At 52.4% G+C, this 16545-nt stretch overlaps 1 protein-coding gene across 1 annotated transcript; it reads right to left on the reverse strand.

Moving 5' to 3' along the window:
• Positions 1-6106: 6106 nt before the first annotated feature.
• HOXC13 (homeobox C13) lies at positions 6107-10063 on the reverse strand. Its single transcript, XM_015850341.3, has 2 exons — positions 9297-10063; positions 6107-7320 (listed from the first exon to the last, which is right to left on the reverse strand). Exons 1-2 carry the CDS (start codon positions 9925-9927, stop codon positions 7064-7066), a joined length of 888 nt encoding a protein of 295 aa, XP_015705827.3. The 5' UTR covers positions 9928-10063; the 3' UTR covers positions 6107-7063.
• Between the last annotated feature and the right edge of the window lie 6482 nt (positions 10064-16545).

Raw genomic sequence — 16545 nt, forward strand, 5'->3', positions numbered from 1 at the left:
CTTCCAGGTGGAGTCCTCGCGGAGGCAGATCTGTAGCCATCCTCACGTTTATCTCTGGCCATCCTCACCGTTATCCCTTCCACCTTCTCCAGCCCCACACGAATCTCGTCAATTGCTCGTGGGATAAAGCCGAGGGTCTCTCCGTGCCCGTGGGAGACGGGAAAGAACCCCCCAAAAAAGACGGGGTGGGTGGTGGTGGGGTGTTGGGGGGGGGGGGGGTAGGGAGAAGAGGCTGCAAAAGGGAGATTGCAAGGGCTCAGTTCAAGGTCACTGTCTAGTGTAGTAAATAGGAGCGACATCGTATGCAAATGACTGTCTCGGGTGAGCATCGCTCATTGCACCGAGAGGAACCCGGGGGAAACAGCAGCCCCGAGTTTAGGGTTGAGTTTGCTGTGCCATATACACTGCGGGGGGTGGGGGTCTGTCCGTGGGTCTTTTCCTCCCCTGTCCTTCTGGCACCTACATATCCCCTTTGTATCAATGCATAAAATACGGTTTCCCTTCCTCGCTGTGTCTCCTCTCTGCACAGGGCTGTGCTGGGCAGGCATCCCCCCCAACTTCTCCCACCTAATCTCTTCAATAAATGATAATAATAAAGGAAAATAAGCATCAGTGAAATGTTCAAAATAAAACCAAGGGAAATGCCGTCAGCCCGATGGCCAAAGAGAAATATTGACGCTTCGGGTGGGAAGGATTCAGCCCCACTTTCAGTTCTCTCTTGGAAAAGATAATGTCATTTGAGCCTTTCATAGAGCAAAAACAAGTCTGCTACGTAAATATACGACGACTTTCGGCCTGGGGTATTAATTTAAGAAAGAAGGGTGGGGAAAAAAAAGCAAATTAAAAGATCTCCTTGTGCTGTGAAATCCCGTCCTGGTTGGGTTTTTCCGAGCAGAACTCACCCCAAAAAGGGCCGGAGCTGCCGGAGGAGGGGGGGAGGGAGATCCGACCAAGTAATTGCCTGCCGTGCTCCTAAAGGAAATGCTTGGAATAAATATCTCGGTACATGACACGGGGAATAAAACAGAGGCGGCTTTGGGAAGCGCCCAGCACTGTTTTGAGGTAGCGATGTAAGACGAGAGCTGCTCCGATTCCGGTTTTTGATGCGGGAAATGAGCGCCCGCGGATGGAGAACGATGCGGGAGCGCTTCTTTATCTCTCCATCTATTGATCTATATAGAGACATCCGAGGGGAGAGGGGGGTAAAATGAAATGCGCAGGAACCGGGCGATAAATGGGAAGGTGGAAAACCGAGAGCTGCACCGGGAGAAAAGCGGTTCAGCTCATCCAGAGCACAAATCATGAAGGGGGGGGGGGGACGACTGGGGGGGACACACAGCAGTTTTCTGGAGGTTTTATGCAGTTTTACGCAGTTTTACGAAGCTTCCCCTTTGCTCTGTGCACGGTCTGAAGGTCGTTATATTCCCCCCCAGTTTTGCTAGCAGAAGTTCTCCTCCTGCTCGATTAACGCACGCTGCTTGAAGGTTGAGCCTCAACTCCGGGGAAGTTTCGCTCCGTCCGCCTCTCGGGGTGACGATTTAGGTTCTGTAATGCCGACAAGTGGAATTACGAGTCAGTTAAAGGGGTAGAAATCACCACTCCGGAGCAGAGCTCAGTTGGGGAGCCCGAGAAGATGGATCTCACTTATTTCACGTTCCTTGGAGAGGGAGGGGAGAAGGCAGGGAGGGAAGCGTACAGTGAAACCGATCCGAGTGCGGTGCGAAGAGACTCAGCTCCATGCGAGGCTTTTCCCGAAGTGAAATAGATGGGAGATAGCGCTGGATGTGATCCCGAAATACCCATCAACGTGGAGCCCCGGTACCGCACCGAACCGAGGAGGAGTTTTATAAGCGAGGAACCACCAACGCTGAAGGAGTTTGTGGGGTGTGAGCACACACGGCGTCGGCTGTCCGTGTTCTTTGCAGTGAATCCCTCGGCCAAACCTTTAGAAGTCTCTGTTTGGCTGAAGAAAATCAAGTCAAACTAAATCAAATCCAGTCTTCTCCAAGAGCGTGAGCTTCCCAAAGAAACAGAAAGTCAAGCAGCAAGAGAGGAAGGATGGAGCTCAACGTGAGAGCGGGGTGGGAGAGCAGAATTCCCTTCCGCGTTGGAAAATTACCCTTAAAAGACGCGTCTGGAGAGAAGAAAACCACACACAGACACACACACACATATATATACCCGTGCAAATGCATATAAAGCGAGTTTAAAGAAAAACAATTAATTAAGACGACCCCAAAAAAATTAAAAGGAAGAAGGAAAAAGGCAGGAAAAGAAAGAAAGGGAGAAGGAAACCCCTTGTGCGGGATTTGACCGTATAAAGGCTGCGGTTGGGAAGTTATTCAAAGTGCTGGGTACAAAGGAAAGAAAAGGTTAAACTTGGGAAACTTCCTTTTCAGGGCTTTATTGTTGGCCATTAGCCCGTCTGTCTAGACTGCAAATAACACCTTGTTTATCTGTAAACAGGAGCGGGGCTGCCTGGGGGTGGCTGGGGGCGAGAAGATCAAGGGTGAGGGTCCCTTCGCTGCTCTGCCCACGGCTCGTGATGTCAAGGTCAGACAACGCATAGTCACGGTCAAGGCTACTACAACGGGCGTGACGTCACGGCTTGCTGACCTAAAACCCGGCGAGAGACGGGGAGATCGAAGGGGGTAAAAGGATAAATAAGCGGGGGAAAAGGAAACAAGAGAGTTCCCGTGGTGCTTTCTGAGAGGAGTGGGAAGAAATAAGAGAGAAAAAACACGAAGTGCCGCTGGGTTGGTCTTGCTGTGGGCTCGCGTCCAGCGGATGTTGAAAGGAAAGGAGATGTTCTGGGATTTAGGGGTTTTGTGGAGGTGTCTGCATGCAGGATGATCTTGTTTTGAAGTTCTTCCCTTGGGCAAAGGCCTCCTGAAGAGCTCCTGGAAGAGGAATGGCCGAATCGGTTGGTTTGAAGTTCGCGTTTTGCTCTTTTGGATAAAGATGAAAAAATAGCAGATAAACTCACCCGTTTGTGGGATCAGCAGAAAGGAATCGGCTCAGAATTGAAGCGAGGTGTTCCATCGTCCGAACCAACCCGGAAAACTCATTTTTTCTCACCCAAAGCTCCGGATTTTAAAGGGACGAATCACACACTGAGTGTCCAAGGGGATGAGCGGAGGGACCCAACCGGGTCTCGTCCCGACCCCAAACCCGACTGGGGTTGGGATGGGGGGAGCTCAGCCCCACGGTCAGTTAGAAACCCAATGGGATGTACACGTCGGGGCCGCGGTCTGCTCCTCCATTTCCCCGCAGGGTCCGCACAGCCCGAAATCACCTCCGGAGCCCCAACACCGCCCGGAGCGCCGGCTCAGCCGTGGGATGGAGCTCGGAGGGGCCGAGCAGCACAAAATAATCGGTATTTATATACAGGGGATGCGGGCAGTGCGGGGAGATCCTTGGGCCGACATCCGCCTACAGACAGCACCCGCCCGCAGCAAGACGTTCCCTAAGAGTAATAAAGGATTTATTTCATTTTATTTCACGTTATGCAGGTGTTTGTTATTACTTTTTTGATTCTCCTTACGAGGCCGGTACACAGCAGGCACTCATCCCCTCCCTAAAACTCCCACCCCCCAAATGAAACCGCAGCAGAACCCGAATTGGAAACTCCATCCCAAATCACCTTGGAGGAACCTGGAGGAAAAAATCTCTTACTCTGCCCGTCCTCACCCCTCCAACAGTGCTCAGCCGCCTCCATCTCCTCTGCTTTTCCCATCACCGGCAGAATTCAGGTGGAAGGAGGGAGGAGAGGCAGCGAGCAGCTCTTCGCTCTCGGGATGTCGGATTCAGACGTGTCTGGAGCTGCGTTTCTGCATTTCGGTGTCTGCACGCACAGAAAAAGGGTGAACTTCCTCTTTTTTTTCCTCTCTTTTTCTTTTCCATTTTTTCCCCTCTGTTCTTTCTTCTTTTCTTTCCTCTTTTTCCTTCCTTCCTTCCTTCCTTCCTTCCTTCCTTCCTTCCTTCCTTCCTTCCTTCCTTCCTTCCTTCCTTCCTTCCTTCCTTCCTTCCTTCCTTCCTTCCTTCCTTCCTTCCTTCCTTCCTTCCTTCCTTCCTTCCTTCCTTCCTTCCTTCCTTCCTTCCTTCCTTCCTTCCTTCCTTCCTTCCTTCCTTCCTTCCTTCCTTCCTTCCTTCCTTCCTTCCTTCCTTCCTTCCTTCCTTCCTTCCTTCCTTCCTTCCTTCCTTCCTTCCTTCCTTCCTTCCTTCCTTCCTTCCTTCCTTCCTTCCTTCCTTCCTTCCTTCCTTCCTTCCTTCCTTCCTTCCTTCCTTCCTTCCTTCCTTCCTTCCTTCCTTCCTTCCTTCCTTCCTTCCTTCCTTCCCCTTTTCTCTCTCTCTCTTTTCCTCCCTCCCTTTCCTCCCTTCCTTTTTCACACACCCAAACACACACATCCCGGTTCTGACGCACAGTGCACAGCTCACAAAGTGACCCCGTTCTGTCACAGCAGTGGCAATGCATTTCTCGGGGTGTTGTCACATTTCCTACCCGAGCGGCATTTAAACTAATAATAATAGGAGAATTAATAATAAGAGGAGAATCAAAGCGCAATCACTGCCCACTCCTCCCGACCAGCGCAGCTCTCACCCTTCAAAAACAAATGCAAAAAACCCCGATTTTCTTCTTTAATCACTTCGGAGGAGAAACAAACACCGGGGAAAGCCTCCCCCCCGCTTCTCCAACCGGCCCGTTTGTACCATCCCCATTCACCCCGCGATGCGGGATCACCGCGGGTTGTGGTTTGGAGTGGGGGGAAGGAGGGGGGGGGGCGGTGATGGAGCTCCGTGGGACGTTTTGTCACCGCGCTGCTCCCGCGGAGCGACTGTTATCATCCAGACACGCTCTCCGGGTGTCCGCTTTTATATGCTTTATAGCTCCGTGCGTACCCCCATCCATACACACACGGCATCCCAAAACGCACCGCTGCCCACCGCCGAGCAACGCAGCCCTCCAGGTAACAGCGGAGGAGCGCACGGGACACGGATCCGTGCATTTACACACACAACACACACACACACATCACCTCTGGAATAGATGCGAGCTCTCACACTCACAATACACACACCTCTCCGCCTCCCTAAGGGATGCACACCGCCTATATGCCGTGTATTAGTGCACAGAGACACATAGACTTCAATACCCGACCTCACACTCAGCATCACACCCCGCACACACACAGTGTTATTCCAATGGTGATGGATCACCCAAACGAACAGACCCATTCCCTCCCATGCGCTCACACTTACGTACCCCACAGAAATGCATACAGATGTACTTATATTTATATATATACACTCATGTGGGTAAGTTTGAACACCTACAGCGTCCACGCTCGCATTCACGCAGGTTTTAATACTAATATATAAATATTTCCCCCTTAGTTTTCTACATTTTCTCGCCTCACCTCCCTCCTCGCAGAAATAGAAGAGCAATAACATCGTTTTAGGTCACATCCCTTTCAAAACCATTTCTTTCCACCACCCCCCTCCCCTCCTTTTGGTCATTTAACGAGGTGATTAAATCTCGTCGATATGACGGGAGGTTGGAATCCGGCTGCGGAAACCATTTCCTAACACGGCGCCTGTAGAACCGCGGATGTTCCGCGGATGCGGAGCGGGGTGAGGGCGGTGCCGGAGTCGAACAGGTTGAACGAAAGGGATCTTCTTGCCCAAAGGGATCTCACGAACACGCCGAGATCGGAGCAGAAAAGAGGCAGCTCCGTGAGGTCACGGATGGGAATGAGGACAAAAGGGGGGGGAAAAAGAGAAGTAAATAATAATAAAAAGAAGGGAAGAAAAAAAAGGAACGAAGCGCCTCTAGGTTCCATTTCCACCTCAGCCCCTTTATTCCCTCAAGTTTTACCTCCTCCCCCCCAACCCAAACAGCGGTCACACATCCGCAGCCCCATTGCGATACAGGGGAGCCCCATTGCGATACAGGGGAGCCCCTCCTGAAGCCCTTTCTGCCCAAATCTGATAGATATCCACCCTCCCTACACCCCAAACCCACCCCCCTTTATATTCTTTATATTTCCCATCCCTTCTCTGCGGATGGGAGAGGCCGAAGGCTACAAAGAGCGGTACGGAGCCCCTCCTCGAGGCAAAACGACGACCAAAAAAGAAAGAGATTTATTATGGAGAAACGTCATCCGCGGTCGGTACAACATCATTTGGACACCACGATATTCTGTACATATACACGACATTAAAAAATAAAATAAAAATTAAAACAAAACAAAACAAAAAAAAACCCCGATGCTTTTACATATCCGAAAAACACTGTGGACATTCAGTCGGTTTAAAAGAGGGGAAAGAAATAAACCCTACAGATAATATTGTGCATTATTTTTTCCCCCCCATCCTGGCGGCTGAGAACGGGCAATTCCAGTTTCGGGGTAGAGATACAGAAACCCTCATGAGAACAGACCGAGAAAACAGCACTGTACAGAACTCACTTCCACGTAGGACCTAAACCAGCGTTGGGGGTGGAGATGTGACACACAGCAATGGGTCTCTTCCCTCAGCAGCGGCCTGAGCTGCGATTTTCGGCCTTGAGAGCCGAGAAAAGACGAAGCTGATGCATTTTGCCATGGGTTCTCCACACATTTACATCGGGGTGGGGGGTGAAATGGCCCGAGATACGAGCGGTCATTGAGGAGGGACAGACCACACCGCGCTGCGGGGCGGCGGTCGGGACTCATCTCTCCCTTAGTAGAACTGCGCTCTTAGCTTATTCCCTTTGAGAAATAGACACAGTCCGACCCATCGCTGCGTTTCTCAGAGCGAAGAATCGGGTGGTGGTGGTAGGGGGGGGATCCACAGTCAGATGTGGGGCAGAGGAATTACATCGAAAGATGCGGTCGGTGCTGCGGGGAGCGAGCGGGCGAGGGTTGGGAATGCGCCTTGCATTTCTTAATGGCGATGTTTAAATAATGGGTTCGGATCTGCAAAGTCCCGGTGCTGCCGTTGCCACACGAACCACCGGATAAATATTGATGCCTCTCAATGCCCACCCCCCCCCCCTCTAACCTCCCCCTTCCCTGCAGCGATGTCAGGTGGGGTGGAGATGCGCTGTTTTGGATTTGCTCACCACTTTCTTCTCTTTGACCCTCCGGTTCTGGAACCAGATCGTCACTTGGCGCTCGGACAGGTTGGTGGTGGCCGAAATCCTCCTCCGTTTCTCTTTGGTGATGAATTTGCTGGCGGCGTATTCTTTCTCCAGCTCCTTCAGCTGGATTTTGGTGTAGGGAACCCTCTTTTTCCTCCCCCTCCGATAGCTGCTGACTTCGGGTTGCAGGGGGACCACGTCTGCAAAAAAGAACAAAGAAAAAAGGAAAGAAAAAGGGGGAAAAAATAAAGAGAAAAGGATCAAAAGAAAGGAGAGAAGGGGGGGAACTTCGTCCCGGTGCGTGGAATGGGGGTTTCTATACATCAGGGAGAGATAAAAGGGGGAAAGGAGGATGGAGAACGGGGAGAAATGCGAGCGAGGGGACGGGGAGCAGAAGAAAAGAGACGAGAATACAACCAGAAAAGGCCGCGGTAGGACTGCAATAATAATAATAACAGCAATAATAACGATAGAAGATTAATAACGCACGCGGGGAAAGGCTGTTTTTCTTGGCGATGCTGATCAGCACATCAGCCCCAGAGCACAACCAAAGGGACTTTCCAAGCATTGATGTTGCAAATAACGTCTCGGGCTTCTCCCCTCTTTCTCTTCTATCCCCTTTTCCATCCCCTTTCTTTTCTCCCCTCAGGTTTTCGGGAGGAGCCCCGCAGATGAGCACCCACAAACACAGTGCAGGGATAAGTGCATCCCCGCAGTGCTGACCCCAAAGCTGGAGTTGAGCTGCACAGGGGAACCCCTTGGAGAAGCAAAACCAACCTGAATATCCCCACCCCACCTCCAAGTGTCCCCTCCAGGAGATTTTACCCTGGAGGTGGTGGAGGGGGAAATGATGCTCCATGCTTTGCAAAGGGGCTGCCGGGAATGGATCCAGCAAGGATGCGGGCAGCATCTTTGCCCTTGTCCTGATGTCACCGGGGTACAAAGCAGACCCCAAGGGTCCCCCCCGATCAGGGCACAGCCAGACCCTTCTCAGAGCCCACACAGAGTGACCTGGGCTACGAGATACCCTCCCTCCTCCTCCCCCTGCAAGGATGTCTGCATGGGGTGAGAACACGGAGCGCTGCTGGAGGCTGACAGCGACTTAATTCGGGACCCCCCCCAGCACCGGGGGGGGCCATGAGCTATATGGGGCTGGGGATCTGGGGATGCAGAAATCTCTTTCGGGGGTGGGGGTTGTAGGGATGCGGGAGATGGAGAGGGAAAGCAGAGCCTCAAACTCAGCTGTAGTTGACCCCCCCCGACAACAAACAGCCAAAGCAACAGAACCACACGGTCACCACTCAGCTCCCAACATGGCATTTCTCCCGTGCCAAACACCGTCACATTCCCTTCCCATCCCCAAAGTATCTCCCAGGAAAAGCCCATCTCTCTCAGTCCCTCTTTGTCCTGAAGACACAAAACAAATGTAGCCGTGTCGCCCCCCAATCCCCCTCCCAACCCCCGGCAAAACCCATCCTTGCTCTCCATCGGAGATATACAGAGCTGAAGGGGTTCCCCCCCCTGCCTAATGTGGCTATTTCACCCCCCATGCCCATCTTCTCCCCATAGTGAGACGGGGCAGAGGGGTGCAGGGAAGCACAGCCCATCACCTTCCTTCCCGTTCGGGACTGCTTTGCTAGATACCCCCCTTTGAAGCAGATTGGGGTGGGGGAGCTTTGCTGTCAGGCTGAGAAAAGCCCCCCCATCCCCTCGGAACACCTTCATTTGTCACTTGACACCTATTCCTATAATTGGGAGTAATTGAGATACGATTTACTGTCCCGGTTCCGACACTCCACACTCGGCTGAGAAGCTTCAAAAGGAATTATTCTTATTATTTTTGGGGCCTTTTAAAGCTTTCTGCAATTAAAGAAAATGAAGAGGAGTGGAGCCGGAGCCGCGTTGCGATGAGGCAACGAGAGGGAGGAGAGAAGAAGAAAGGGAAGCGCTAAGCGGCAAAGTTACTTTCCAAGCAAGCTCACGGCGTGTATTTTGATTCACAAATGATTGCTTCACCTTTTTTTTTCCCTGCATGTTCGTACACATTGCCTTGCACGGGAGGCATTCCAGAGCCATTTCTTTCTCTTTAATTACATATCGAGGCGTACATGTATCTCTATAGGTCCGTGCACACTCATCCGCGCGCGGGGACACGCGCAGCTCCCGGGTAACTCACCTGGAAAAGGAGATTTCCAAAGGTGCGCCGACTGCGATTGCTCTTTGGAGCAATACACTTGCCCGTCCCAACCATTCGAAAGAGCCCAATGCTGGTAACCTTCCATGGGAAGCAAAGCGTCGTGCCTAGGCTCGGGGTGAGCCCCCAACCCCGGGACCACCGACACGTCCAAATAACCGGGAACCGCTTGGTAGGAACTGGCGAAACCGGGATAAAAGGCGAATTCTTTCGGCCTCGACGGCAGCTCCTCGCCGGGCAGCGGCCCCCCGGCCTCGGGGTACTTCTCTCCGGGGTGATACGCGCAGGGTTTCTGCTGCAGGTTGACCCCATGCGAGTGGGACAGGCGACAGCCATAATAACCCCCTCCGAAGGGGTACCCATAACCCAGCGCAGCGCTGGAAGCCGCCCCCGACGGGCATTGCCGGGGGGGCTCCGTGGCGGCCAACTCGGCGTACGCCGCTCCCTGCGGCGCCGGCGGAGCTCCGGTGGGTACGGCGAGCCCCGGTGGCGGTGGGAGCACCTCCCGGCAGTGTCCTAAGCTTTCCATGCGGTTTTTCTCCCGGGGGGGTTCCTCGCAGCGGCAGGTCAAGCCGTCGGGCCAGCGAGGGGGGAGGCCGAGCGGTGCCGTCATGTCATACCGCGATGTCTCCGTCCCCTCCGTCCCCACCGCCGCCTCCGCCACCGCCGTCGGGGGAAGCTCCGCGCCGCACCCCGCCGCCCCGCGACCCCCCCAACATATCGGAGCCGCTCGCGCATGCGCCGCCTCCGAGCCGCCGTCGCTCCATTAAGAAATCCACCGCGGCCACGCCTCCCCCCCCCGCCCCCCCCTCAACCCCGTGCCCGCCCCGTCGTGCCCCCGCCGCACCGCCCACGTCACTCCGCCGCCCCGACGGAGAGGGAGGGGGGGGGTGCAACGTAGGAGACGATTGGACGCCGTGCTGCTCCCCCCTGCCCCCCCCCCTTCATCTCCCACCCCTCCCACGTAGGCCTTAAAGGAAGAGACCGCCCCGTCGGGCACAAAAAGCGCTTGGCCTCGCGTGGGGAGGGGGGGGGGGGCGGTGTGTGCTCCCCCCACCCCCGACCCTTTTGCTTTTCTGCCTTTGGAACCTGTTGGCTATTTTACATTGCAGGTGCTCCCCCCCCCGCTTCCATCCCCTCCTTCCTGCTCCATCCAGGAAAAAGAGCAGCAACTCCGCCCCAAAATCCTCATTTTCCCAGCTTATTTTTTTTTCTGCCAGAATCCCAATTCATTTGATTCTCCCATTTGATCTCCGGAGGGGAGGGGGGGGGGATAAGGCGATGTTCATGTTTCATGGTTGGGTGATAAATATCGCAGTGGGTAAGGACGGGAGGGGGCAAAAGGCGGGGGGCGTGGGGGGGGGGTGTGTTGGTGCAGCCTGATTTGTGAGCATTTGTAATATAAAAGGGACTCAGTTCATAAAACAGAGACGGCTCCGGGCTGAGAGAGGTGGAACTGGGGGGGGGGGGTGAAGGAGAAAAGTCGCAGGTTGTTGGCTGGGAACTATGGGGAAAGGGAGTAGGGGGCAGCAGGGGGTCATAGCCGTCGGGTAACCCTTTGGGGGGTTAAAGAAGGGAGGGAGGAGGGTCGAAGGTCATCAGTACTCCAAAAAGAAAGAAAAAGAGTGGGAAAATGGAAAATATAGAGATGTATTTACAGGAATGTGGTGCTCGGACCTATAAGAGCCAGATGTGCGTGGTGTTTCTGTATCCCCCCTCCCTTTTTCCCCACCAAAACCCCCCTAACGTTGTTCACGGGTAGAGCCGAGCACCCCGTGGGGATCTCAGGTGGACCCCGCGTGTCCCCGTGGCCCCCTTGGGGTGCGCTCCCCTTTGTCCCACTCGGGACCCCCTCTATGTCTGTGTGCCCCCACAAATCTCCCATCTCTCTACTGCTGCTATCGGGGATGACTCCTCGCTGCAGGTTCACCTCCCCCAAAAAGCTGGAAAAGATCCCCAAAACCCATTAAATCCCTTCAAATCATGGAGGTGTGGGGGGGAGCTCCCTGCCCCATCAAAGGACGAGGAGTCGCTCCTCATTACATCCCCATCTGTTAGAGCCGTCGAGGAGCGACTTGGGGCATCTCAGAGTCCAAGTTCAAGGTGAGGGAATCCGAGAGGGTCCCGGGGCCGGGATGGGGGCAGCGGCTGTAGGACACCGCCATTCAGAGCGGCTGCTTTGAGGGTTGGCTGCGGGTAGATGCTTTGGAAATCATAATCATCCCGAAAATACCCAACCCTGGGAGCGCACCCAGCCTTGGGGTGTCACAGAGACATTTAATTTCACCCAGCAATCACCAAGGAGGAATATTCCCAACAAACCACCCCGGATCCCAGACACAAAACGCGGATGGGAGAAGCAGAAATGATAACGAACGTTTGCATTAAAGCCTCGTCCCCCTCGTCCGCCCCGTCGGGGTAGCGCCGGTCCGTTCCTCTCCCCCCAAAATCCCCATACCCAGAAGCGGTTTGCTCTCCCCTCCCTCCCCCCTCTTGAAGCGGGTGATTTTATGAAGTAGTTAACATTTCGTAGCATATGTCCTACCCGCAATGCGCGGGGAAGGGATTAAATGTTCAAAATGTAAAGATTTACGATGAGCTCAATGAGAGGAGCAGCGCGGCCGCGATCGGAGCCTTCAACAGAGCAAGGAATGAACCCAACCTCAACCCGACCCTCCCTCAGCTTCGGGAAGGGGAGGTTCGGTCCGGATGGCTTTAAAGGATGGGGTGAATCGAGTCCTTCCGTGGCGTCGCGAGTGGCAAAGGAGGGGTGAAAACACGAAGGGAATAAAGGTTTTGCCGGAGGTAACGGGTAACGGAGGTGAATAATCTCGTGTGGTTATGGGGAGCGAAAGCAGAAGGAGGAGGGAGAACAGAGCTGAAGCCGAAATTCGGGTTTTTAGTAGAAATAAAATAATAATAATAATAATAATAATAATAATAATAATAATAATAATAATAATAATAATAATAATAATAATAATAATAATAATAATTTCAAGCTTCTATTTTTTTTTCCCCCTTCACCTTTTCCCGTTCATTTCGGTGCTCTCCCGGCTCTTCTTGGACCCCAAGTTGTGATGCCAGCGCTGAGCAGAACCCGTTAATACAGAACGGGAAGAGGGGAAGGAGAGATTGGAAACGGGGGAAATCAGAGCAGATGTGAGAATCGACCGAGGGTTGGGGTTGGTTGACGGCGTTTGTCTCTTTATTTCCCTGTAAGATGGGCTGGAATTGATCACATTCCTCTGACGGTGCGTTTTAGCAGATGCCAAAAGTGGTTCTTTTCTTTTTTTTTTCTTCTTAATTAGGGAAATAGGGGGGGGGGAAATAGGATGTTATTAAACCGTATTGACTTTGCTATTCCTCCTTCTCGCCCTGAGTGCGGCTTCGCACTCCGAGCGATGTTTGCCGAGGATATTTCCGAGGGGAGCGGTTCCGTCTCTGCTTCCCAGAAGCAAAAAAGAGAAGAAAAAAGGGCTGAATTTCCCCTCTATGTGATGAAGGCAAAGCCGGGTCCGTTCGCCCCCGTCCCCTTTTAAAGCAGCGTCGTGTTGGGGCCGAAGGAAGGAAAAGCTCTGGAGAATCGCGGCGTTCATCGTTCATTCATTGCGTTCATTCCTTCCTTTTTATTCCCAATCTGGAAAGAAGGAAAGAGATTCAGCCCCGGGTCCGCCCCATCCCCGCGTTGCTGCGCTTTGCGAACTGCAGGTCGTCTCCTCTGTTGGGTTTTCAGGCGCTTTTCTCCCCCCGAGCCGTTAAATTCCCCCTTATCTTCGTTGTCACCCCCCCTTTAAAAGCAAAAAACCACCTAAATTCAGGGCCGAGCACAACGTTACAGGTGAACTTGCGATCGAAGCCAGAGAACGCGAGTTTGTGGGTATAGCCCCGCCGTTAAGAGCCGATGTGATGGATGGATATTCCAATGAAACTCCCCAAAAGGCGGATTTCTGCCCCAAAAACACGTAGGTAACCATTCCCCGATGTGCCCAAACGCATCCAACACAGCTCCGGGTTGGATTCCTCCGTTGAAATAAAAGCCACCAACTGCAGATTCGTGTTATTAAACCCCGTTTTATTACCCACACACCCCGGAGGAAAGAAAACAAACGCATTATATATATATATATACACACACACACACATACATATGTGCAAATATATATATATATATGGTCCGGATGGGAATGAAGAAACACCACGAATCCTATATTGTGGTTGGGGAGAGATGGACACAATTCACTTCTATGGCAAGCGGGGATTTTTCTTTCCCCCTTTTCTTTCTTTGTTCCCCTTTCTCTGCTCCGAATGTCTGAAATTTCCCCCCCAACCCCCCGATTTTTTAGCTATTTTCTGTAGGAAACGCGTATTTCTGGTGCCTCCCCAGCCGTGCCCCGTACAAAGGAAATGGCCAGTAATGGGGGTGGGGGGGTTATGGGTGCAAAAGCGGCTCCAAAGCCTCCGAAACCTCCTAAAAACCCTCATCCCCATTGGGAAGGGAAATCCCTGCTGTGAATTGGGAGAAAATCGCAAAGAAGGTTTCGGGCTTTGGAACCCTCGGGGAAATCAGAGCCATCTCCGTGAGAAACTCATGAGACCGGCCGCTGTTTTCCCATCGGGGCATCAATTTAAGGCAAAAACCGCCGCTCGGATCCTCGTGTTCAGTAGAGAAGAGCTTTCCCAGGCTTTGAGCGAATTTGGGTCAAGAAAAAACCCTTATTTATACGTTTATTTTGCCAACCATCCCCCCTCCCCCCTCCATCCTCCTTACCCAATTCGGCTCATTCCCCGTTAGCCCCAACAGGGCCGGAGCTGTAGGGCAGCGTCAGCGGCCGACGCACATGACTTCAAAACCAGCGCCCTAAATAGCGCATGAAAATGAGATTAAGTGCGTTCTCCTCCTCGTCGGAAAATAAATATCCCTTTATATAAATATATATACTCCCCAGAGAAGGGAAAAGAGTGAGTTCTGCATGAGGTTCGCATTGGTCCGGTGGATTTCACCTCACTTAATAGAAAATAAGAAGGGAAAGCAGCCCCCAGCCCACCTCACACTCAATGCAAATACTTCTATAGGGAGGGGAGAGGAGGAGAGATGCACCCAGACACAAATATGGGGTCTGTGCCCCCAACCTCCGCCCCCCAAAGTGGAGATATCGGGGTGAACCAAACCCGACCCGATCCCATCGGCTGCTCTCCCCGATCCATTTGTTCCTGCAGCGCATCTCAACCCTCATTTTCAGCCTTTTTTTCCCGTAATTTTTGCTTCTTTTCCCCATTATTTTCCTTTTTTTTTTCTTTTTTTTTTTTTCCTCCCTCATTTATTCCCTCCCCTTCCGTATTTCTTTCCCTTTTCCTCTCCATTTTGTTTTCCCTTCCTCATTTTCTTCCCTTTCCTTCCCCTTTTTGATGCTTCGGTGCCCGTTTCTCCCCGGGGCGGCACCAGAGATGGATATGGGGGAACAAGCCTCCCACCCTATGGTTTTAAGGCCGTATTTTGTCTCTATTTCCTCCCTCTTTCCCCCAAAACTCCGATGCCGAGAGGCGGAGGAGGCAAAGAGAAAATCTCTCCCAGTCCGTCCTGCGGCCACGCCGCATTTTAAGGCAAAAGAGACGGATTTTTTCTTTTCTTTATTGTTACAGCCCCTGCGGAATGTCCCAGCAATTCCCCATCCTTAATTATTGTGATTATTTCCATGCTCGACTCAGCGATTCGGAGACAGACAAATAAAATATCGGGCCCAATTTAGGGCCCCTGTCTGGTCGGAAGTCCAAGTTCAATTCCAAGTTAAGACAGGAGCTCCCTGAAGCCCCGACAAAAGAAAAGGGCCATTTGGTGCTGTTGGTGTCAACAAACCGGAGGGCCATTATCGCTTCCCATCATCTCTGCCTTCATATTCTCGGCTGGGGGGTGGGGGGTGAAAGTGGAAGACGGCCAAGGGGACCGTCGGGTGGTTTACAACTCTTTGTGCTTGGAGGACTTTATGGGTTTTGTTGGGTTCTTTCGGGGCCCCCCCGAATGTCATTTTATTCCTTTATTTGTGAGCTCTCCGAGCGCGGATTCACCTTCCGACTGTGGGATGCAGCGATCCAGGGTTCTTTGCCCCCCCCTTCCATCCCGCTTCGGTACCGAATGAACTCCAGATGCGTTTCGAAGGACGCCCCACACCAGGTCAATGTAAGAAACCTTTCCTTCCTTCCTCTATTTTTATTTATTATTATTATTTCCCTCCATAGATTTCATCCAGACCCTCTTGAGTGCTCGGGTCCATTTCTCTTCTTGAACCCTCCCCCAAAAATACCCAACAACATCCACTTCTAAGCCCATTGATGTCCAAATCAACCCCGAACTGTTCCATCCCCCGGAGCTTTTTGGAAGGGCTCGGAGAGCTCTTTCCCTTATTTATCCACATTTCCCAAAACAAAACAAGGCGGAATTTCACTTCCAAAGGTAAAACTGAACTGAATCGAGCTGTGCCCTCCAGGTTTTGAGTGTATCCAATTAATACAAATGAAGCATAGGCACAAAAGATGCCCCAAATTCACATTGAGGGTGAAAGCAGCGAGCAGAGCAGGGGACCTTCCTATGGGAAACCTGGGATGCATTGGGAGTCCGCCAGGAAAAAAACATGCTTGCAATAAGCGGAGAGGGAAGAAAAGGGGAAAATAAAATCCACTTTGAGAAACGTCGTTGGTTTTGGGGTTGCAGAACTGCCGGCCCGTTCCATAAAGAGATTTTAAGGGGCCGAATTTTGGAAATGAGGAGGGAAATAAAAGCAACATTCGGCGGTAGCAAAGGGGGGTTCCGATCTCTGTGTTTTCTCCCCCCAAAAAGGGATGGGTTCCTGCTTTTTCCACCTCCCCACCACTCCGGCCTGGATGCGATGGATGGGGGCAACACCCGCTCTCAGGTGCCGGCAATTAATAACACCGGTTTAATTTGAGCACCCCAAGTCCGACCGCTGAGAAATGCCCAGGGAAGGACACTGTTTTGTGGGGTGAAATAGCAAATGTGAGGTTTTGGGGTTAAAACAGCGTTGGTGGGAGCGGGACGGAGCTGCTGCTCAACCCCAACACCAGAGAGGGGTTCTTTGTGCTCTGTGCCGGGCTGAGGAAGGGCAAATAAAAGGGATTCTGGTCCATTAGAGGGGCTGGGAGGGGGAAAAAGGGGGATTCTGCGCCATTAGCACCATTGGAAGGGCTGAATGAAAAGCATTTGGATCCATTAGGA

This window comes from Coturnix japonica, unplaced genomic scaffold (genome assembly GCF_054131305.1).
Source record: "Coturnix japonica strain WE unplaced genomic scaffold, WE-NBRP24 Scf116, whole genome shotgun sequence".
NCBI lineage: Eukaryota > Metazoa > Chordata > Aves > Galliformes > Phasianidae > Coturnix > Coturnix japonica.